Below are 21639 nucleotides of genomic sequence, written 5' to 3' on the forward strand. Positions count from 1 at the left end.
TTTTTTTGTTTCGTTTTGAATTTCTTTTTTTAAAAAAAAAGTGCTTTACAATTTTTCTTTTTTCTTTTTTCATTATTCCCTCCCCTCCCGCTCCCCTGCCCGCCCCCCCACAGCGCCCACCCCTCTCGTCTCTTTATTTTAAATAAATTACCGGTCCTGACCGCCTGTTCTTCCGAAGGTTATTTTTAGCCATGTTCACCCTCTAGACATGCACAATTTGCCACAATCTACAAAAAGAAAAAGAAAAGAAAAAGAAAACAGTCTGCTCTTTTTCTTCCCCGAGACAATTTGGCACACCTCGGGACCCTCCCCCCCCTCCCGGCTTCTCCTGACCGGGCCAGGCAGTACCCCTCCGTCTGCTGAACCACCCCCCCCCCCTTATTCTGCTCACCCCAGCTTTTAAAAAAAGAAGAAGCAGAAAGAGAGACACCCAACGCTGCTTTTTGAGGAAACCCCCCCCCCCTTGCAAGCCCACACGTTATCGGCGTGGATAGTTCGGAGCATTTTTCGAACAAAAATTGGCCTGGGAATTAATTCTGTCGCCTCCTCTGTCTTCCCGCATCTCACTGATCCCACTTTGATTTTTTCCTTCAGCTCTTAAGAGCGATAGAAAAAATTCAAACGTATTCCATAAAGGAAAGCCAGGAATTCCTTTGCCAGAATCGAGTTACGCAGATTTGGACTAATCTTCCTAGCCTGAATTAGGCCAGGAAGTTTTGCACAGGGTGATTGTGAGAATGACGGTTCATATTTTAAATCCTCCCCCCCCTCCCCAATGCTGGAGGGGTCGTTTGGGGCACAGTATTGGCAAAAATAGGGCAGAGTAGCCCAACCTCCAGGAAGGTCTCTGAGCATGCACAGAGTTCGCCCATTCAGGGTCAGGGGTCACCTTCGCTCAGCTATATGTGTGTGTCTGCGTGTGTTTTTCAATGTAGATAGAGAGACGGCTTCGCCCAGGGAGGAGACTTCGGTTAAACGAGGGGGTGCTGCAAAGAGGACTCATCCTCCTCTTCTGGGGGCAGGCCTTAATTTTCCAGAAACTTCCATTTCACGAAGGGTGAATGGATGGAACATCCACTGAATGGCTTCCAGTTTTGCAAGATGGGGGGAGCAAAGTTTACCGTCTTTAAAAATATCCTGATCAGAGAACAAGACAAAACCTTTTCTGTCCTCTGAGATTGATCCCCACATCCATCCTTGGGTTCCCCCCCCCTCCTCCTCCTCATGCGGAGGGGCTGAAAAAGCAGCTCCCGCAAAGCCACTGCTTGACACCCCCCCCCCCAAAAGCAGTTGCCGTCCCTTTGAAAGAAACACACACACACAAAACGCACACAGCAGCCGCCAGGGAGAGCGACCTCTGTCCCCTCCACAATTCAGGAGGATGTCTTGAGCCGGGAAGTTCAAGGGTCACTCCGCACGGGCCCCCTTTCCTGCCCTCGGCCGCCCAGGACCACCAAGAAGGACACCCCTGGCGGCTTCCTCCCCCAGGTCCAGCTCTCCGGGCGGGGGAATCCTCGGGAGGAGGTGGTGCTGGGCTCTCTGTGGATGGAGCCTCCCAAGGGGCGCGGAAGGACCACGAAGCCACGGATGCGATGGGAATGGGCTGTCGTAGCCATGAAGGAGAATGGGTTGAATGGAGGGGGCCTCTCTGAAATGGGTGGTTTCCTTGCAGACGTTCCATGACCCAACTAGGGAACGTCATCAGTGCTAGATGGGAGTAGGGTTTGCGGAGAGGAGGAGGAGGAGGGGTGGAAGAGGAGGAGAAGGAAGAGAAAGGGGGAAAAGAGGAGGAAGAGGAGGAGGAAGACTGTGGGGGTCCTTGATGCTTTCTGAGCTTGGTGGTTTTCCTTGCAGACGTTTCGCGACCCAACTAGGGAACACAATCAGTGCCATCAGAGCCCGGGGAGAAGAGGGGATCTGCCTAGATCGGGAGCTCTCCAGGGGGGAGGGAGGGAAGGAGGGAGGGGGGAGAGCATGACCTGAGGACACCAAACACCATTAAATAAGAGGGGAAGAGAGAGAGAAGAGAGAGAGAAGTTCCAGTTTTGCTACAGTCCCGGCAGCACAAAAGTCCCATCTTTCCCGTCACCCCACAAGTTTCTTTTTAAAGTTCGATTTTGCCACTGGGAGGGTTTTAAAAAAAACCACATTTTTCTCAGCTCTGGGCCAAGGCTGAAGCCCCAATTCGTTGGGTTTTTGCTCCCAAGATGTAGGGAGGGAAGCGTTTTTCCCAACGGCTGTTGGGTGACGAGATGGGAAGCACCCGTGAGAGTTTGAGGAGGGGCTCTGAGGGTCAGCCTCTGGTTGGGGGGCCGCAAAGCCCCTCCAGTCCTCCCCAAAACCCCAGAACAATGTTGCTTGCGGGGAAAATCAAAAGCCTCGGGAGTCGAAAAGGAATCGGCGGAAGGAGATCCGTGGCCGCCGCCTCTGTCGAAACAGAGAAAGTTCCCACCTTCCATCCTCGTTTCCCTGGCTGAACGCCGAGACGAACCGGTGGAACTTGATTCTGAAGGTCGGAGCTCAACCGCGTCCCGGGGTGTTTGAAGGAACGCATTCAGCCCAGGTGGCACAATGCCCGTCTTTACGTCCGTTAAACCGGCAGCAGAAGACAAGATACATCCACAGCAGGTCCTCGGAGAAGGCCCAGAGTCTTCGCCAGGCGGCACCCGGTGGAGAACGCCGTTGGCCAACGCTCAACGCTCACTGGTGGTGGCCACAGCCGCGGCCGCTGAGACCCAGAAGCCAAGATCTTGAGCGGGTCCCTCGGTGGCCAAGGGATGAAATGCTGGGGAGATTAAAAGCAGCAACGGCATCAGAAGTCCCAGGAACTGAGGAAAAGGATCAATCAATACTGGAATAAGATCACCTGCAGGGGGAAAACGGAGAGAAGCTTGGGAGGCAGTGCAGAAGAACCAAAGTGGGGAGCAAGAAGGGGAGGGGACCAAAGAGCCAAGGTGGCGCAGTGGTTAAATGCAGCACTGCAGGCTACTGCTAGATCAGCAGTTCAGCGGTTCAAATCCCACCGGCTCAGGGTTGACTCAGCCTTCCATCATTCCGAGGTGGGTGAAATGAGGACCCAGACTGTGGGGGCGATATGCAGACTCTGTAAACCACTTAGAGAGGGCTGAAAGCCCTATGAAGCGGTATATAAGTCTACTGCTATTGATCTGCCCTCCCTCCCTCCCCAAGGCAGCTTATGTCAGATTGACCCTGCTGGGAAGGTGGGATTTGTGAGATCAGGACAAGGAAGACGGCAGGAGGTGTCTCTCTCTCTTCCCCTGCTTGGAGGGGCCTGAGATGAACTCCACCTGCTCGGAGAGGTGAGAGTCCCTCTTCCTGGAGATCAGCTCAAGATGCCGGAGGAGTCTCCCAGGAACTCCTACCTGGGGGGGGGAAGCCTAGGCCTCTCCCCATTCCAGCCACCGGAGGCCCCCAAAATAGAGAAGGTTGGTGGGAAAGCCATTCGGGAGGAGACTCCCCTGCCTCCCCCAGGCCAGCTCCCTGCCTTCCCCTGTCTGGATCTCCAGCACCAGGAAACTAGGAAGAGATTATCGGGACTGCACCCAGTCGCGGCGCCCTGCACAGGCCTCCTCCCGCCTCCAAAGAGGACGCGGTGGGTGGACGGAAAGAGGAGAGGGAGAGCATGGTCTAGCCCAGTGTTTCTCAACCTTGGTAACTTGAAGATGTCCGGACTTCAACTCCTAGAATTCCCCAGCCAGCGAATGCTGGCTGGGGAATTCTGGGAGTTGAAGTCTGGACATCTTCAAGTTGCCAAGGTTGAGAAACACTGGGCTAGCCCACATCCTCGCCACCTGAGGGTAAATTGGAAGCTGCCTTCCCACGTCCCAGCCCTCCTGGCAGACTCCGCATCGGCTGCTGTGCACGCTGAGCCGTCCATCGCATCCCCGCTCCGTCCTCCCGCCAGCAAGGCAGGCCAACAGCCGGGAACGATGGGGCTGGCCCTGATTTCGTGCTTAGCCGATCAGGGAGGAAGTGAACGGGGGTTGGAAATGCCCCCCTCCTCCGCTGGGAAAGAGGGAGGCGTCCTTCTGGACCCCCAATTCCAAGTGGGGGGGGCCTTCTGGATCAGGGCTTCAGGATGGGGGCTCCCCTCAGCCTCACAGAGGGCTGCAGAAGCCGCCGTGGTTACGGTCGGGGCGCGCCCACCCCACCCCTTCCTACCTTCTCCCCTCGACTGGAGAGGGCGCCTTCCATGTCGGCCTTGAGGTGCACAGGGGGGGCTCCGTAGGGCAGGCGGCAGTGCATTTGTCCACACTGGACTTGACCTGCGGAGGACGAGATACCACAACTTGGATTCGGGGTGGCAGTGGGCGTAAATGGGCGGATGGCCCACCCGCCCCCTGCCCGGCCCCGTCTGCAAGCACCCAGGGGCTGCCCCTCCCGAGCGTGTGGGTTCGAAGGGAGAGAGGAACACAAATGTGGCAGGGACATCAAGGAAAACTTCTGCTTCCTTCCTTTTCCTCCTCCCTCCTCCCTTTCTTTCCTTCTTTCCCTCCTTCCCACCTTTCTTCCTTCCTTCCTTCCTTTTTTTCTTCCTCCCTCCCTCCCTTTCTTTCCTTCTTTCCCTCCTTCCCGCCTTTCTTTCTTCCTTCCTTCCTTCCTTCTTTTTCCTTCCTCCCTCCCTCCCTTTCTTTCCTTCTTTCCCTCCTTCCCACCTTCCTTCCTTCCTTCCTTCCTTTTTTCTTCCTCCCTCCCTCCCTTTCTTTCCTTCTTTCCCTCCTTCCCTCCTTTCTTTCTTTCTTCCTTCCTTCCTTCCTTTTTTTCTTCCTCCCTCCCTCCCTTCCTTTCTTTCCTTCTTTCCTTCTTTCCTTCTTTCCTCCCTCCCTCCCTTCCTTTCTTTCCTTCTTTCCCTCCTTCCTTCCTTCCTTCTGCTTCATTTATCCTGCAGGGCAGGGGTTGGGGAACTGCGGCGTTCAACTTGGGCCCCCAATTCTCTGCAGTCCTCTGATCTGGCAGGAAAATGGGGGGGGGCTCTCAACCCCATTTGATGCAGAAAATTCAGAGCTGCCTGGAGAGATTTTGGCACAGCTGCAGGCTGGGGGGTGGGGGGCAAAGGACAGGACCCTCGGCTTCTAACTGTCTTCATCTTTTCTCTTGCTCTCCTCCTTGTGGTCTCCTTTCCACTTCCAGCGAAATAATCCTGTAAGGCTGTCCGGCACCACTTGCGCCCCCCTGCCCCCTCCCCTACTTACTCTCTATGTAGCTGTGGAGGGTCACCATCCTGGCCCGCTCAGGACCGCTGAACGGGGAGTAGTGGAGGTCTTCCGGCAGCACAGAAGGGAGGCGGGATTGGGAGCCCCCCGAGGGGGGCACCGTGTGTTGAGGGGTGTGTTTTTTGTGCCGCGCTCTGCAATTCTGAAACCAAACCTGGAGAAAGAAGGAGCATCTCAGGTGGCCTGTTGTGGCAGAGCTGGCAGCCAATTCGGAGAGTGAGGAGGGTTGGGGAGGAAGCTGGGCCAGTCCTGGAGTCTGGGGAAGGCTCTGGTGATGAGGGCTCTGTGTCGGAGGCAGAGAGGGGGCCAGGGCCGTCTGACAGTTATCAGCTGCCTTCGGAGTCAGACATCAGTGAGGCAGAAGAACAGCTGGAGCCTGTTCCCAGTGTGTGCATGCGCAGAGCGGCCAGACGAAGGGAGGAGCTAAAGAACAGGGGTCGACTTGGGAGTAAGGCCACAGGTGGGCGGTGAATGGCCCGTCCCAGAGGAAGTAAAAGAGGAGCGAAAGGGGAGTGGAGTTTGCAGGAGACAATCAGTTTGCTTAATTGGTTCGTGACTCTCCGTGACTCCTTGCCAAGTTCTGCAGATCTCGGCCTGGCAGCTCTCCAAGCCAGATAAGGTCTGTGACCGTAAATCCTCCCTTGAAAGACTTTGCTGGAGGTGAATGAGCAGAATTCACAGTCAATTAATAAAAGGGGTTTTTCTTGGGACCAGGAGTTGGCTTCAGGCTCTTTTCCTGGGTCCGAAGAGAAGTAACCAGGAAGGACCAAGGGGCTGGGGGCCACCTCGACTTCTGAACCGGCTGGTCGAAGGAGGCGCCCCAATATGCGGGGTCCTTCCTGCTCTCTGAGCTTGGTGGTTTTCTTGCAGGCGTTTCCTTACCCAAGTAGGTGACGCCATCAGTGCTAGGAGGGAGTGGGGTCAATTCTGCGCAGAAAATGCTCACCTGAATCACTCTCCTGCTGAGCCCAGTCATGTCCGCCAGCTTCTGCAGCGTCTGAGCGTCTGGATTGTTATCCTGAGCGAATTGGGCTTGCATGACCTACACGGGGGAAGGGGAGAGGTGTACGGTGAGACCCCTCCTCAGTAACTGGCACCTTCCCTCCCCCCACCCCCCACCCCCGGGGCCTCTCCGTACCTGCAGCTGCTCTGCTGTGAAGGACGTCCGGGCTCTCTTGGCGGGCTTGGGCTGGCTGTCTTGTTCGGAGGGGACGGCCCCTTCTAAGGTGATGCCATTCCCTGCAAGAGAAGAGGGGGATGAGGGGAGACCCCAAACTGACCCTGGGGGCAGCAGGACGGGGGGAGGGAGAGACACCATGGGGCCTGATTTATCTCCCAGGTGGGGCTTATGGACAGGAAATCCAGTCCCCCCCATCAGCTGAAGCTGTAGAAAGAGGCACGAAGAGCCTCCCAGCCTTTCAGCTGGACCTCTCCTGGCGCAGGTAGACTTCAGGCGTGCTTGGAGGCTCCACCGACATGTCTTTCTTTGGTTCCTTGAAATGTTGGGGCTGGGTCTCAATGTGGTGACTTTCATCCCTTCTCTTGGTGTCATCCTCTTCGCCTTCCTCTGAAAAAACTGCTCCTGTGTGCCAATTCTGGCATTCACAACCCTGTTCAATAATCGCTTTCCTTTTGAACTCCTCCTATACTTATAATAGGTGGCTCAGGGGCTAAGAGGCTGAGCTTGTCAATCAGAAAGGTCGGCGGTTCGAATCCCTAAGCGCCGCGTAACGGAGGGAGCCCCCGTGACTCGTGCCAGCTTCTGCCAACCTAGCAGTTCAAAATCACGTTAAAAAACGCAAGTAGAAAAACAGGAACCACCTTTGGTGGGAAGGGAAGAGCGTTTCCGTGCGCCTTCGGCATTGAGTCATGCCGGCCAGATGACCACGGAGACGTTTTCGGACAGCGCTGGCTCTTCGGCTTTGAAACGGGAGATGAGCACCATCGCCCCCTAGAGTCGGGAACGACTGGCACATACATGCGAGGGGAACCTTTACCTTAGATTTATAATTCCTTCCGCTACGTCTGTTTTTATCGCCTTGTAAGCCGCCTGGGATAACAAGGTAAACCGAACGAATGAAATCCAACCAATGGAAGGGGCTTCCATTGGGGCTCCTCGCAGGATCAGCCCCATGGGCTCCGGAGTGCAGGGAGCAACCCCAGGGCAGGGCAAGAGAGAGCCACGAGTGTGGGAAGCCACCAGTGGCTGCGTTCAGGCCTTCCTCGCCCTCTGTATCAAGAGGCAATTATCTTGGCTCAGGCTGAAGGAATGCCCTCTCCTTCCCTCCGTGAGCTGCCGGCCTCGTTGCTGCGGGATGATTAATGGAAGTCAGCCTCAGAAACATCTGTTTATTTTCCTTCCTCTGGCGAAGGCAAGATTGCTTTGTCAGAGTCCCAGAGGCTCCGACAGACGGACAGACGGACGGACGGGCCAACTTGCGTCCCCTCCCAGGAGTCCGCGGGAAAGAGTTCAGGACACGCCGCTCGGCTGCCACCTTCCTCTGCCCATCGCTGCCCCCACTAACCCGGCACGGTGCCCTGCAGGGAACCCCTGGCATCCCAAAAGCATCCGGGGGGGGGGGGGAAGGCAAGCGAAGGGGGGGAGCCAGGTCACCCACCCACCCAGGTGGGAGGGATTGGGAGGGAGGGATGCTGAGGCCCAATATGGAGCAGCCTGTTGAAACTTAGTAAAGAAAATGTATATTTAATCACTCGTGTTATAGCAATAGCAGTAGACTTATATACCGCTTCATAGGGCTTTCAGCCCTCTCTAAGCGGTTTACAGAGAGTCAGCATATTGCCCCCAACAATCTGGGTCCTCATTTTACCCACCTCGGAAGGATGGAAGGCTGAGTCAACCCTGAGCCGGTGAGATTTGAACCGCTGAACTGCTGATCTAGCAGTAGCCTGCAGTGCTGCATTTAACCACTGCGCCACCTTGGCTCCTCCTTATAACCGCAGCTAGAATTGTATTTGCACAAAATTGGAAAATGGGGGGAAAAAATTCCCTCAGAGGCAATTAAAAAAAAAAATGTATTAGACTGTGTGCAGAAATGAACAGATTGACGTTTGGCAATGGAAGAGAAGCAAGAATCGGGGCATTATAAGAGATGGGGATGTTTTTATCCACTGGATAGAAAAATCAATGTAGACAAAAAGAAAACTGAATAATTTGGAAAAGGACACAGAATTACAGGGGAGGAGCTGAAATAAAAGTTGACAGGTGAAAGAAAGGTAAAAATGATGTAACTGTTAAGTATGATGGCGCAAAGATTGGACCCAGGTGACACACTGGAAGGTAAATGATGTAAGAGAAGTGATGGAAAAATAAAAATAAAGAAACTTTTTAAAAAAAAGAGCAGCCGTCTTTGAAGCCGAAACGGGGAGCAGGAGAGAAGCTGACCTCAACAGCCACCTGGATTGACCATTGCAAGACAGAGAGCCCCAAAGGATGGCGGAAGGGACTCTCAACATGGACCCGCTGACCTTTGAGGTCATGTCTTCTCATGCGTACCTCCTAGGTGCTCTGCCAACTTCAGGAGTGAAGGATCCCCAGCCCTGAAGGACTCTTGGAAGACCCTCTGGGGCTGGAGGTTCTGGAGAACTTTCCCGGGGCTCTCTGCCTGGCCACCCCTTCGCTTCTGGCCTCCTCTGCATCTCCTCCCTCAGGCAGGAGGTCAAGGAGACCCCGTTCTCTCCCGCGGGGGCCACCCAGAAAGCCTCTGAACCTGGGTCCGAGTCCACCCCTAGCCATCTGCCGGGCCAGCCTGACCAGGAGGAGGAGGAGGAAGAGGAGGAGGAGGAGGCACAACCCGGCGGCTCAGACGCCCGGCCTCCCACCGCATCCCGCTGTGGCATCTTGTTTTGATTTTGTTTTTCATCTCCTTGCTTAAACCTTGTAAACAGAAACATTGATTATTTTCATTTTCAGATTTCCCCTCCTTCTTCGCCTTCCCCTTTTCTCGAAATCATTTCCATCTGCTGCGCAAGGAGGGACCATGCACGCCCTCTTTCCCCCACCCCCCTCTCTTCCCCCTCTCTCTTTTGCATTTGCAGAGAGAGAATTCTCTTTGAGTTTTTTAAAAAAACTTTTTAACACTTGAGCAAAGTTCTGTCTCTTAGGAATCCCATGCGCCTGAGCCACGGTTGTGTCAACTCAACTGAGCCAAGCCTGGTATAGTGTGACATGGTATGGTATAGAAGAGAAGAGAAGAAGGAATAGAATAGAATAAGGAATAGAAGAGAAGAAGGAAAAGAAGAGAATAGAATAAGGAATAGAATAGAATAGAATAACGAATAGAAGAGAAGAGAAGAAGGAAAAGAAGAGAAGTAAAGAAGGAAAAGAAGAGAAGAGAAGAAGGAAAAGAAGAGAAGAGAAGAAGGAAAAGAAGAGAAGTAAAGAAGGAAAAGAATAAGGAATAGAATAGAATAGAATAAGGAATAGAAGAGAAGAGAAGAAGGAAAAGAAGAGAAGAGAAGAAGGAATAGAATAGAATGGAATGGAATGGAATGGAATAGAATAACGAATAGAAGAGAAGAGAAGAAGGAAAAGAAGAGAAGAGAAGAAGGAAAAGAAGAGAAGTAAAGAAGGAAAAGAAGAGAAGAGAATAAGGAAAAGAAGAGAAGAGAATAAGGAAAAGAAGAGAATAAGGAATAGAATAGAATAACGAATAGAAGAGAAGAGAAGAAGGAAAAGAAGAGAAGAGAAGAAGGAAAAGAAGAGAAGTAAAGAAGGAAAAGAAGAGAAGAGAAGAAGGAAAAGAAAAGAGAAGAAGGAAAAGAAGAGAAGAGAATAAGGAAAAGAAGAGAATAAGGAATAGAATAGAATAACAAATAGAAGAGAAGAGAAGAAGGAAAAGAAGAGAAGAGAAGAAGGAATAGAATAGGATAGAATAAGGAATAGAAGAGAAGAAGGAATAAAATAGAATGGAATGGAATAGAATAGAATAACGAAGAGAAGAGAAGAGAAGAAGGAATAGAATAGAATAATGAAGAGAAGAGAAGAAGGAAAAGAAGAGAAGAGAATTAGGAAAAGAAGAGAAGAAGGAATAGAAGAGAAGAGATAAGGAATAGAATAGAAGAGAAGAAGGAATAGAAGAGAAGAGAAGAAGGAAAAGAAGAGAATAAGGAATAGAATAGAATGGGATGGAATAGAATAACGAATAGAAAAGATAAGGAAAAGAAGAGAAGGAAAAGAAGAGAAGAGAAGAAGGAAAAAAAGAGAAGACAATAAGGAATACAATAGAATAACGAATAGAAGAGAAGAGAATAAGGAATAGAAGAGAAGAGAAGAGAAGAAGGAAAAGAAAAGAGAATAAGGAATAGAATAGAATAATGAATAGAAAAGAAGAGAAGAAGGAATAGAATAGAATGGAATGGAATAGAATAACGAATAGAAAAGAGAAGGAAAAAAGAGAAGAGAAGAAGGAAAAAAACAGAAGACAATAAGGAATAGAATAGAATAACGAATAGAAGATAAGAGAATAAGGAATAGAAGAGAAGAAGGAAAAGAAGAGAAGAGAAGAAGGAATAGAAAAGAAGAGAATAAGGAACAGACTAGAATAGAATAGCAGAGTTGAAAGGGACCTTGGAGGTCTTCTAGTCCAGCCCCCTGCTTAGGCAGGAAACCCTACACCACTTCAGACAAAGGGTTATCCAACATCTTCTTAAAAACTCCCAGTGTTGGAACATTTTTTCTCTGCATCTTTGTCAAAAAAAAAAACTGAAAAAAAGAGAACTGGGGACATCTTGCGATGCCAGCGGTGCCCCTTCCAAATAACCACACACTGATGGGGAACCCAGGCCTGCCCGGCGATTTCTAGAGAGCAGCAATCCAAGATAAATCCAAGATGCCTTCTAGCTACCTTAGACACGGAATCACGTTTCATGGTCTTCAGCAAAGAGCCATTGGGGGGGGGGGGGGAGGCACCAGGGGGCAACTGAACGGAGCCCCCTGGTGGCTGTTCTGTGACAGTGCTTCGTCGCTATTGTATAATCTGCATTTCCCACTGGAATATTTTCCTTGTTTTAACCAAGACTTTTCTTGCCTTGTTTGTGTTTGGGCTGCAGGCTGCCCGGAGTCCCACTGTTAGAGTTGGGAGTGGGGAGGTGGGCTTTTTTTTATACATAAATCTGGTTAAGAATAGATAAATAGAGACGTCACCAGCAGGCTGGGTCAGTTTTAATCCCTCGTCGAGGGCCTCTCCCGCTGCCTCCCTTGATCCTAGGCTGAAACACAGTGGCGCATTTCATGTCACAAAGAGCTGAAGTGGTTCAAGAAGAGGAGCTCAAATAAAAAGATAAAATGCCTGCCACGGATGAGTGGGGGGGGGGGAAACCCAGCTCTGTCTGTGTAGCTGCAGAACAGAGAGTCAAGTTTAATTCTGTATAAGGCCCAAGGAATTTTTAGAACCACGGCGCGCCAACTACTCCATTGTCAAGGAACCAAAGAAGGTGGAGCCGTTTTGGTTGACCTGTTTCATAAGATCTCTAACCCCAAGGCCTTAAATCCCCCTGAACAAAAATAAGAACCCCCCCTTTGATGCTTCTACACCCACACTACTCTGGGTGTAGTGCGAACTTCCCCTCTAACACAAAGCCACCCTTCTCCATTTTGCCTCCTGGGTGCAAGCCAGAAGTGGACACCACAAGTTGTCTCAACTGAACGGATTTCCAAATCTCTCTATGTCAGTGTTTCTCAACCTTGGCAGTTTGAAGATGTGTGGACTTCAACTCCCAGAATTCCCCAGCCAGCGTTGCTGGCTGGGGAATTCTGAGAGTTGAAGTCCACACATCTTCAAACTGCCAAGGTTGAAAAACACTGCTCTATGTCATCCCGCTTAGCTCCTTGGCACACCTTGGCGCATCTTGAACTCATCGGAGGAGATCCGGCCAGCCAATCTCCACCCTGCCTGCTTTGCCAAGTGCCCACGTTCACCTCTAGGCAACTGTGTGGATTTTGTCAAGGGCCAAGTAGCCCACAACCCAACCCTTGGAGGTCCTGGCTGCTTTATCAGATCCTAAAGGAGCTGCCCACCATTCAGGAAGGAAACCAACACTAAAATCAAAATCCCTGCCAAGCGTTAAGAGAGGGCCTGCCAAATTCTGGTTTCCCCACTTCCTTGGTGGTTGGAAGTTGGATGGATGGAGAGATTTTTTACTCAGAAAGGCATCTGACTCTTGGCCTAAGTCAAACAGATGTGAAGGAAGGACAGACTTGAGGAGGTTCTTGAGACCTTCGTGGAAGAGGCCACGCACTCAAGGACGAGCCACAAAGCACCCGGGAGGACGGGTTGAGAGGGATACCTACCGTTCTCTGCTGCCCGCTTGAGGTTCTCCACCATGGTGTCGTAGTGAATCCGGCATAGTACCTTCTCCTCCACCAGGCCAAACTCTTCCCCCGTGGACAGCTGCCTCTTGCAAGAGAAGCAGGCAAAGCAGGCCAGGTGGTAGGCATTGCCGCGGGCTCTCCGCACCCAGTCGCTGGCGTAGATCTGCCTCCCGCAGCGAGCGCATTTGGTACCAAACCGACTGAAAAAGGAGAGGAGACGCTGAATGGCTACGAGTGTCCAAAAGCGGAGTCGTTTTTGTTTTTCAAAACTCTTCCAACTTTCTGCCCCAGATACAGAAGTGCCAAATCCCCTGAAGGGCAAAACATCAGCAATGCAGCATTCTCGACCCCAAACATGGTGGGAAATATGAGTTTGCAGAAAACCGGCTCGTACCATCGACTGAGATCGTTTTGAGGGCTAGTGTAAAAGCAGATATTTTGAGAATTGGGCTTTTATGCTAAAAAAAAGAAAGAAAAGAAAAGAAAGTTGGACTTTAAAACTGTCCCTAAACCACCAATGTCATAAAAGAGGCTGAAGTCACAGGGAGCTTGCGACAATCCCAAAAATAGGGCCCTCTCGTTAGATTTTATGGCAGGAGGATTTTTTTCCCAATCCTGGTTCAAAATTGTCTTTCTCTTCCCTTTCATTAGACGGAACAAGATTCCAGCCGCTAACAAGCTTTCTGGCAGAATGCATCAAAGGAGTAACAGCTGGTTGCTCACCCTCTTCCTCGGGGGTGTCCGTCCTCTGTGCTTCTGCCCCTTCCCCCAAATTTTGCAAGTCTGAAATAGCCCCTCGCTCGTCCTTCTTTGCAGAGGGCTGCAGACCACCCGAAGAGGCTGGTAGAAGGACCCATTTTGCAGAATTCCCTCGCATGCATTCAAGACACTAGGCACCAGTTACACACACAAACACCGTGTGGGGGGTGGGCTTTGCCCTCTGTACATCCCCCTCCTTGGAAGGGGTCTGATTCTAATGAAAGGGAGAGCCGGGAAAAAGAATGCATGCACAATACATTCCTTGGCTCACTTGTTTGAGCGATCACAGGCTGCTTGGAAGCCCAACACACACAGCCGCAGGCGGCCGTGAGATGCTGGGCAGGAGATGCTGAGGACTAGCCACCTTCTGACACTCCACCCCCCCCTCCACCATCCGACTTCCTGAGCCTTGGCACAAGGGGAGCCAGAGCAGAGCGTATCAGACCAAAAGTCCTTGTTGCAGAAATTAACAAGCAACTGCAAACTCTCAAGATTCAGCTCCCTCAAAACCATCCATTTTTTAATTTGATTTCTCACCAAAGACAAGAGAGGGAGAGCTCACCAGGCCCCCAAACCACCGTCAGTAATAAGGTCGTGAAATTGGTCCTGAAAAACCTGACCTGAGTTGGCATCTATCTGATCCTTCATCCTTTTGGCCCAAGTAATGCAGAAAAAATAAAAAAATAAAAAACCCACCTCACATATTTAATGGGTTTTGTCCCAGAGCAGACTCAATGCCGGTGGTTTTTTAATTTTTAATTTTTCTTCAAGGGGGGAGGCAGAAAAAAAAGGGGGGGACCGATGGCTAATTTCTCACATACGGGGCATGTAGTGAGCCAGTAATGGGATGCTCGGTTTAGATGCTCCGACAAGCATCTAATAACAATTATCTAATGATAATTAATTTTTCATTCCTGCTTTGGGAAAAGCCCAGATCTTTGCCAACAAAATAGCTTCTCTTTCAGAGATTGTTGGGTTAAATTTATACCACCTATCTCACTCTGTAACCATATCTTAACTAGAAGTTGCCAACGCTGTCAGTTAAGAGGTTTCAATACATTGATTATAACTGATGTTCATCACAGGTGACATTTCACCCAATTAACAGCATTACTTCATTATGTCCTCCTGCTTCTCTGCCTCACACGCAGAGGAACCCCTTTCTAAAGATTTATCTTCTTTTTAAAAAAAAACAAAAACAGGAATTTAGACTGATAAATTTGCCCAAATTGTTTTAACAAAGAATTTCTATTCTTGTAAAACTTGTCCCCTATGGACGCAGTTGTTTAAAGCCCTTTAAAAATAAAAAGCATTTTGAAGAATCATGAAGTACAAAAGGAAGAAAAATAAAACCTGGCAGATGTCAGGGAAAGCGAAGTAAATGTGACACAGTAATCGGAGGGCTTATTGTTGAATTGTTCTTAAAAGGAGGTAGGCCAAAGATCCTGATAGTCAGACCTCTTAAGGAAACCTCAGGATCTGCTCCCTCAGCCCAAGCCAGCCAGATCCAAGGTGAGAGCCAGCAGACTCACGGAAATTCTCCTGCAGCGTTTTGGCTCTTCAGAGGCAGCCAGGCGACAATAGGGAAACAGTGCGGCTTTCAGGTTTAAATTAGCGCCCTGCACTTAAGTCTGGCACCACGCTAAACCGGGACGCGTTTAATTTAAACAAAAGCCTCTAGAAACCCCTTCTGAACGCCAGGACTTCCAGCGTGGAGGAAGCTGGGAGAAGCTCCGGTTTTTAAAAGAAACCAAGAAACGCTCCATCCCCACCAACTCTGCTTTCTCAGGCTGGGATGCTGTCGGAAGGATTTGAAGGGCGAGGACTGAATAACAGAATAAGGCAGAGGGAACACAGAAACAGTGTTCGTGTTTGCCAAGAGAGACCCACATAGTCCAATCTCTGGCCCCACCACAGAAGGCCTTCCGTTTAAAACTCTCTGTTCTGCTTCTCTATCTCACCAGTGGTAGATTCCCCCTCACACACACACTCCAAGCAGCCCAAAATTAACATTTCTCCTCTCTCTGCCCGCATTCCCAATGTCTTCTTCCCTCACCTATTTAATGCTGGAAATTATCTGTAACACAACTGAAAGAATTCCCTTATTTTGCTTTCTTTTTTTGGGGGAAAAATCTGAATGTAGAAAAAGAAGGGAATGGGGCTGTCAATGGACAAAATTGTGAATAATAATAAATCGTCATCTGTATTAAGAAGAAATTCCACTCTCCCAAACAGATCTCCATAAATAGATTCAAGATTTAATAAATTTGTATGCCGCCCAATCCCGAAGGACTCCGGGCGGCTTACATAAAAACAGTTTTAAAAAAATACTAAGAAAATTTAAAATGCAAAGACAAGCAAGTTAAAAGAACACAACATGCACTCAAGCTTAGTGGGGCTGGACCTCATTCAAGAGGTCAACAGCCCCAGGCCTGTCGGAATAGCCAGGTCTTAATAGACTTTCGGAAGGCTGAGAGAGTGAGGAGGGTCCGGATCTCAGGGGGTAGATCATTCCATAGGGCCGGGGCCGCTACAGAGAAGGCTCTCCCCCGAGGAGTCGCCAGACGACATTGTCTAGTCGACTGCACCCGGAGAAGGCCCATCCTGTGAGATCTTATCGGATGCTGGGAGGTATGTGGCAGGAGGCGGTCTCGTAGATAACTACAGGATAGTGGCTATATGGTAAATCCCCTGTCTACAGGTACCACTGCTTCCCTCCAGTGCCTATGGCAGCCCCCCCAGGTAATAACAGCCTTCCACAGAACTACCCTGTAAATCCACAATGGGCTCATCACCTCAACAGGCAGAGAAAACCCTGGCTGAGATTTTGCATTCCAAAATATTTCAGTTATCCCCAGATCATAAGAATAAAATAAAACCATTATCCAAAATTTCAAGAAACCATCACAGCAACCTCAGGATATTCCTCAGCTTTCCAAATCTCATCATTATAAATGGATTTTCCAACATCTAGCGCCAAGCCTGATCCAAAAGCCCAGGGCCCATTTTGGGAAGCTGAACCCTGGAAGGAAGGGTTCTGGGAACAGTCCTACCTTATCATATATACACACACCCGGCCAGCGAGAAGCAGACTTCTCTTCTCCTAACTTACTAATAATTTTTGTTTCATTGACTGAACTGCTGGTGGAGGCCATCACTAAAGAGTAGAGGCAGAAATCTTAGCCCAAGAATTAATCCGCTGTTTTAACTCATCTTAATGTCCAAAAACAAGGCAAATGGGTAGCATGTTTTTTCTTTCTTTCCTGCATTTCCCCTTTTCCATGATTTATCTGGGCAAGGAATTAAAAATCTAAAACTGGGAACCCCCCAAAACTGGGGGGGGGGGGAGAAAGAGAGGTGATTTTTTTAAAAGTTGCCCCAGGACGGCTGCTAATATTAGAAATGACGTCTGCCGGCTCTCTTCATTAAAGCTGCCGGTTCTTTTTCTGCGGAGCCTTCGGAGCGCTCCGGTTCTTGGGAGGAAAAGGCCACGGGTGGGCAGATCTCCCTGGCCAGCCTGTAGGAGCTCGGAGGGATCTTCCCAGCCTGCCGAGGAGGTCGGCAGAGCTGGGCAAGAGGCTCCGAAGAAGGAAGGCGGCGGCCCTTATGGGAATCCTGCTCCCCGCTTCCTTTTGGGGGTTCTCTCCCACGGGGTCTCCCAGGCGGCATCTTGGTTGAGAGCACCAGGGCCGGTGGGGCACCCAAATCGGTTCCTCTCCAGATATCACCATCAGACACGGCTGGGTCCCCCCACCACCACCACCTACGATCACCCGGGACAGGTTCAGCCCCTTAAGTCCTAAGGGATTCCGGGAGAGGCGGGAAAGGAGGGAAGGATTCCCGAAGCAGCCGGGCGGGCGCCCCGAAGGAAATCTCTCCGCGGAAATATACCTCTCGCCTGCCCGGGAGTGTGCAAACCTCACCGTCTCCTTTCTCTGCGGCGCGCTCCCCGCCATCCCGCGGCCGGATTCCCACCAGGTTAAAGTGCTTCCCCAGTCAGGAAGGCGGAGGAAGGGCGATCAGCGCTCCGCCCGCCCGCTTTGCCTTCGGGGGTCGGGGGTCGTCGAGCAGCGCCTCTCTGCAGGACCGTAAGTCGCCCGCTCTTGGCAGGGAGGGCTCGGCCGTCCGTGTCCGGCTCCCTTCGGGCCGAGGGAAGTTCTTGCCCAACTCGCCCAGGCCGGTATTATAACGTGGCTTTCCTTACCCCGGTTTTTTCGGCGTTCCCCCCCCCCCGGACCCGCCGAGGGCGCCTCAAGGCAGAAGGGGCTGCGCTGGGCTCGCTCCAGGCGGAAAGGAGCCCCACCCGCGTCCTTTCCTCGAGGGGATTTCGCGGGGGTCCCGTTCTAAACCGGCGCTTCGCCTACACGCGCCGCAAGTCCCGACAACCAGCGAAGGGCTGACGCGCGTCCCGCCGCGATCGTCGGGATGGAACCGCTTCCCCGGGAGAAAAAGACAGGGCTGGGAGAGGAAAAGTAGAGGCCACCTCCCCAGTTCAGAATTGGGGGAAACGGAGATTCCTAGTCGGAGAACGGCGGTTGGGGTCCGACCCGTCGCCGGTGCGAAATCCGATCCGAATTAAGGCAAGCGAGCAAAAGCTGCCCCTTCCTTGCCCTCCCAAGGGATTAAACGCGCTCTCCCCCCGCCCCGAGACGGCTTGTTTTAGAAGCGGAAAGGAGGGTCGAAGAACCCCGAAGCGACCCCACTGCCGAGCGAGAGAGGAGGGGAGAGGAGCGGACAGGTTCGGAATTCAACGAAATAACGCGCTTGGCGAAACAAAACCGGCCGTGGAAGAACCAGCAAGGAACGTGGGGGCGATTCTGACCCAGGGGGAGCCGCGCCTTCCCCGCCGGGGTAGCCAAGTCGGCCCCTCCGTAGAAAACGACTTTCCAAAGCCGCGTTTCGCTCTCTGCTTTCCGAGCCCGCGCAGAGGCACATCTCCCGGCGGAGAAGTGCGTAACTTTTAACTACGACTCTATTTGGGAAAACGGATCCCCCCCCACTTCCCCGCCACTGCAACGGAAGAGAAAAGCGGAGAAGGTGGCCCAGGCCAGGGGAGGGGGGGTCCCCAACGAATTTGGATGCTTCCGAACGAAACCCTTTTGGAAAGGAGCCAGGCAGACCTGCGCCCTTCGCAAACCCGCGGGAAGGGAAGGCGATTGCGCCCTCGGCCAGGAATTTTGGTCCCCTAGCTGAGCTCTCCTCCAAAAACCCAGCGCCCTCGGGCAGCGTCTGCTCCGAGGATCCGTTCGCCCACCCTCCCCTCTCCTAAGACCCGCAGGCCGGTCCCAAAGGCTGCGGGGGAGAGCGCCCCATCGGGGCTCTCGGGCGCCAGAAGCGATGCGCCCTTTCGGCTCCTCCAGCCGGCTCCAGAGTTTGGGGAGGGCGAGGCCGAGATGCTCCAAGCGTCGGCTTCCACTTGCAGGGGCTGCGAGGCGGAGAGCCAGAAGCGGAGCGAGGGGGAAGAGACGGGGGGGGGAGGCGGCGTTGGGGGTCCTGGAATCGGCCTCCAGTCACCGCAGGGGGAGGAGATTGCTGGCACCGCAATTAAGCTCCCCCCCCCGCGCTGACTTTTTTGCCCCGCCGCAGACGAGATCGGAAGGGCCAAGCGGGTTGCGGGCGCTTCGGGGGTCTGGGGGCAGCGCAGGCCGCGGCGGCTGCTGGCTTCTCTCTGGGGCTCTTCCGTCCCTTCCCAGGGAGGGGAGAGCTTAGCAAGGACCCCCCCCCCCAGCTGCAGCGAGCCTTCCGCTTGGCCTGCAGCGCCCGTCCCCAGGGAAAGCGGCTGCTGTCGGCTCGGCTCCTTTCCCACGGAGCTCGCGGAAGGAGGCGGCCGGAGGCTCCATCCGGAGCAAGGCGGGCGGCCGGGGCCTGCTCCGCTCGGCCCCGTCTAAGCGGGGAGAAGGCGGCTCCGCCGTCGCCCTTTGCGCCGACGGTGGGCAAGCGGAGCCGGCCGCCCTCCCTCCCTCCCGGGCGCCTGGCCTCCCTACCTGAAGTAGTCCACCTTGCAGAAGATCTCCTGGTTCTTGACGTAGCAGCTGCTCTGCTGGCGGAGCGGCGTCCGGCAGACGGAGCACTCCAGGCAGCGGACGTGCCAGGTCAGATTGTTCACCTGCGGGCGACGGAGAAGCGCGCTAGGCGAGGCCCGGCCCGGCTCCCGGCCCGCGCCCGCCAGCGCCCTTACCTTCAGCAGGTAGCGGTCCACGATCTCCAGGCCGCAGCTCGAGCAGAGGCTCTTGGCGCCCGGAGGCAGCGAGGACGAGGCGGAGGAAGGCGGCGAGCAGACGGACGGCGTGGACGGGGTGCTGGCGCCCGAGCGCGCCTCCTCTTTCTCCAGGGCGCCGGGCAGCGCCTCCCCGTCGGGCTGGGCCTGCGGGAGCCGGGGAAAGAGGGGGAGAGTGGGGGGTCAGCCGCCGGGAGCCCCCCACCCCAGCCCGCCGAGAGCCGGGGTCCGTCCTCCCCGTCGGAGGCTTACCATGCCAGAGGAGAGCGGCGGCGGCGGGGCTGGCGGCAGCCGGGCTCCGTCCGGGGGGGCTCCAGCCCCCCACCTACAGCCGCCCCGTCCGGACGACGGAGCGCAACTTCGGGGCGGCCATGGGCTCGGCGTCCAGCGACGCGCGGCGGGCAAGGCGGAAAGCGCGATGCGTCTGAAGCAGCCGGCGGGGGCGGCGGGCGGGGAGGGTGGGGAGGAGAGGAGAGGCGCGGGGATTGTGGTGGTGGGGGGGGGGAGGGCACCTCGGGCAGCGGCTCCGGAGGCAACCGCCGCGCGCCCCGCTCGCTCTGCCCAGCCAGGACAGCAGCGGCACCAGCCGCGCCTCCGCCGCGCCTCCTCCTGCTTCCCCCCAAGTCGCCGCCCCGAAGCACCTGCATTTAGCCCCGCCGCCGGGCCAGAGAGGCGCGCGCGCACCTGGCAATCAGCCTGGGTTTTTTTTGGGAGGGGGGGGGACACGCCAGGCTCTCCTGCGCCCCTCTCGCTGCCCTTGTCTCCCTCCAGCCACGGGAAGAGGGGACCCCCCCTCAAAAAAAAGAGAAGGGCACCTCTGTCCTCCCAGAAGGTACAATACGCTGCATCCCCCCCCCCATCCCCAAATTTCCTGGCGCTCAAGAACCACAAATCTCCCCCCCCAATCAACAACAGTGAACGATACCTGGAAAGGTGGGTGGGGGGAACCTGAACATCTCCTCTATTGGAAGGCCCCCACCACTCTCCCCCCAAAAGGAACATGTAGGAACATTGGACCCAACCCAAAGTCTCCCCCCCCCCGGGAAAAATGCAGGGAAGGGAGGGGAGTTCCTGGCTACCAGATACCCCCAGGCTAGACATACAAGGACACCCCCTCCCAGATCTCCCCCTCCCCAGGGAGCAGGACAGCCTGGCCCTCCCATCATCCCGGGACAGATCTCCAGGCTGGGAAAACTCACTTTTTGTCTCCCATTCCCCCCCCCCCACCTGCCTTCCAGGCTCACCTCAATGGAAGGCTGTTCGCCTGGGGGCTCATTCTTCCAGAACATGGGGGGCACCATAAGGAGCTCCCCTCTGCAGCCGCGGCCGCCCAGACGCCACTCGCCCACCGCTGCGCATACAGCTGCTGGAGAGGACTTTTTCCTCCTCCCCCCCCCTTTTGCCTGGGACGATGCCCCCCACCCTCCGCCTCCAAGTCCCTCCTTCCTTGCTTGCGGCTAAATAGGGCAGGGAGGAAGGAGAGGCCGGGAGCACGGAAGGAGAGTGTGTGGGAGGCTTGGCCTGGGTCTCCCCGGCGTCTTCCTGACCGAAAACACAACCGGAGGACACAGCCGGCTCCTGAGGGCGTGCAGAGTTCTTTCCGGGGCTATCAGCTAAGCTCCCTCTAGCATTCACCTCCCAGGTAGAGAAGCACCTGGTCTGGGAATGTACCTGCCCGCTTTCTGTGAAGGGCGTTGGGAGGCGTCCCATTCACAGGTGACCATCCAACAGGTTGCCCAACTCGAGGGGCCTCAGGCCACCTTGGGAGTCACCTGGGAGCTCACCTAAGAGCCGAGGTGGCGCTCACCTGGGTGCCTCACCTAAGAGCCAAGGTGGTGCAGTGGTTAAATGCAGCACTGCAGGCTACTTCAGCTGACTGCAGTTCGGCGGTTCAAATCTCACCGGCTCAGGGTTGACTCAGCCTTCCATCCTTCCGAGGTGGGTGAAATGAGGACCCGGATTGTTGTTGGGGGCAATATGCTGACTCTGTAAACCGCTTAGAGAGGGCTGAAAGCCCTATGAAGCGGCATATAAGTCTAACTGCTAACTCCGGGAAGTTGGAAGAGGGGAAGGTGCGTCTCTTGCCTCGGTGTGTGTGT

General features: G+C 53.7%; 1 protein-coding gene across 1 annotated transcript; it reads right to left on the reverse strand.

Annotated features, from left to right (window-relative positions):
• Positions 1-2845: 2845 nt before the first annotated feature.
• LOC106546347 (LIM/homeobox protein Lhx6) lies at positions 2846-20829 on the reverse strand. Its single transcript, XM_087703670.1, has 9 exons — positions 20785-20829; positions 19502-19687; positions 19308-19429; positions 12544-12764; positions 6373-6473; positions 6181-6276; positions 5214-5388; positions 4183-4286; positions 2846-2866 (listed from the first exon to the last, which is right to left on the reverse strand). The coding sequence occupies exons 1-9, from the start codon at positions 20827-20829 to the stop codon at positions 2846-2848; spliced, it is 1071 nt and encodes a 356-aa protein (XP_087559796.1).
• Between the last annotated feature and the right edge of the window lie 810 nt (positions 20830-21639).

Source organism: Thamnophis sirtalis, unplaced genomic scaffold, assembly GCF_051295495.1.
Source record: "Thamnophis sirtalis isolate CommonGarterSnake01/CBP01778 unplaced genomic scaffold, rThaSir2_p1.2 scaffold_2, whole genome shotgun sequence".
In the NCBI taxonomy this organism is placed as follows: Eukaryota; Metazoa; Chordata; class Lepidosauria; order Squamata; family Natricidae; genus Thamnophis; species Thamnophis sirtalis.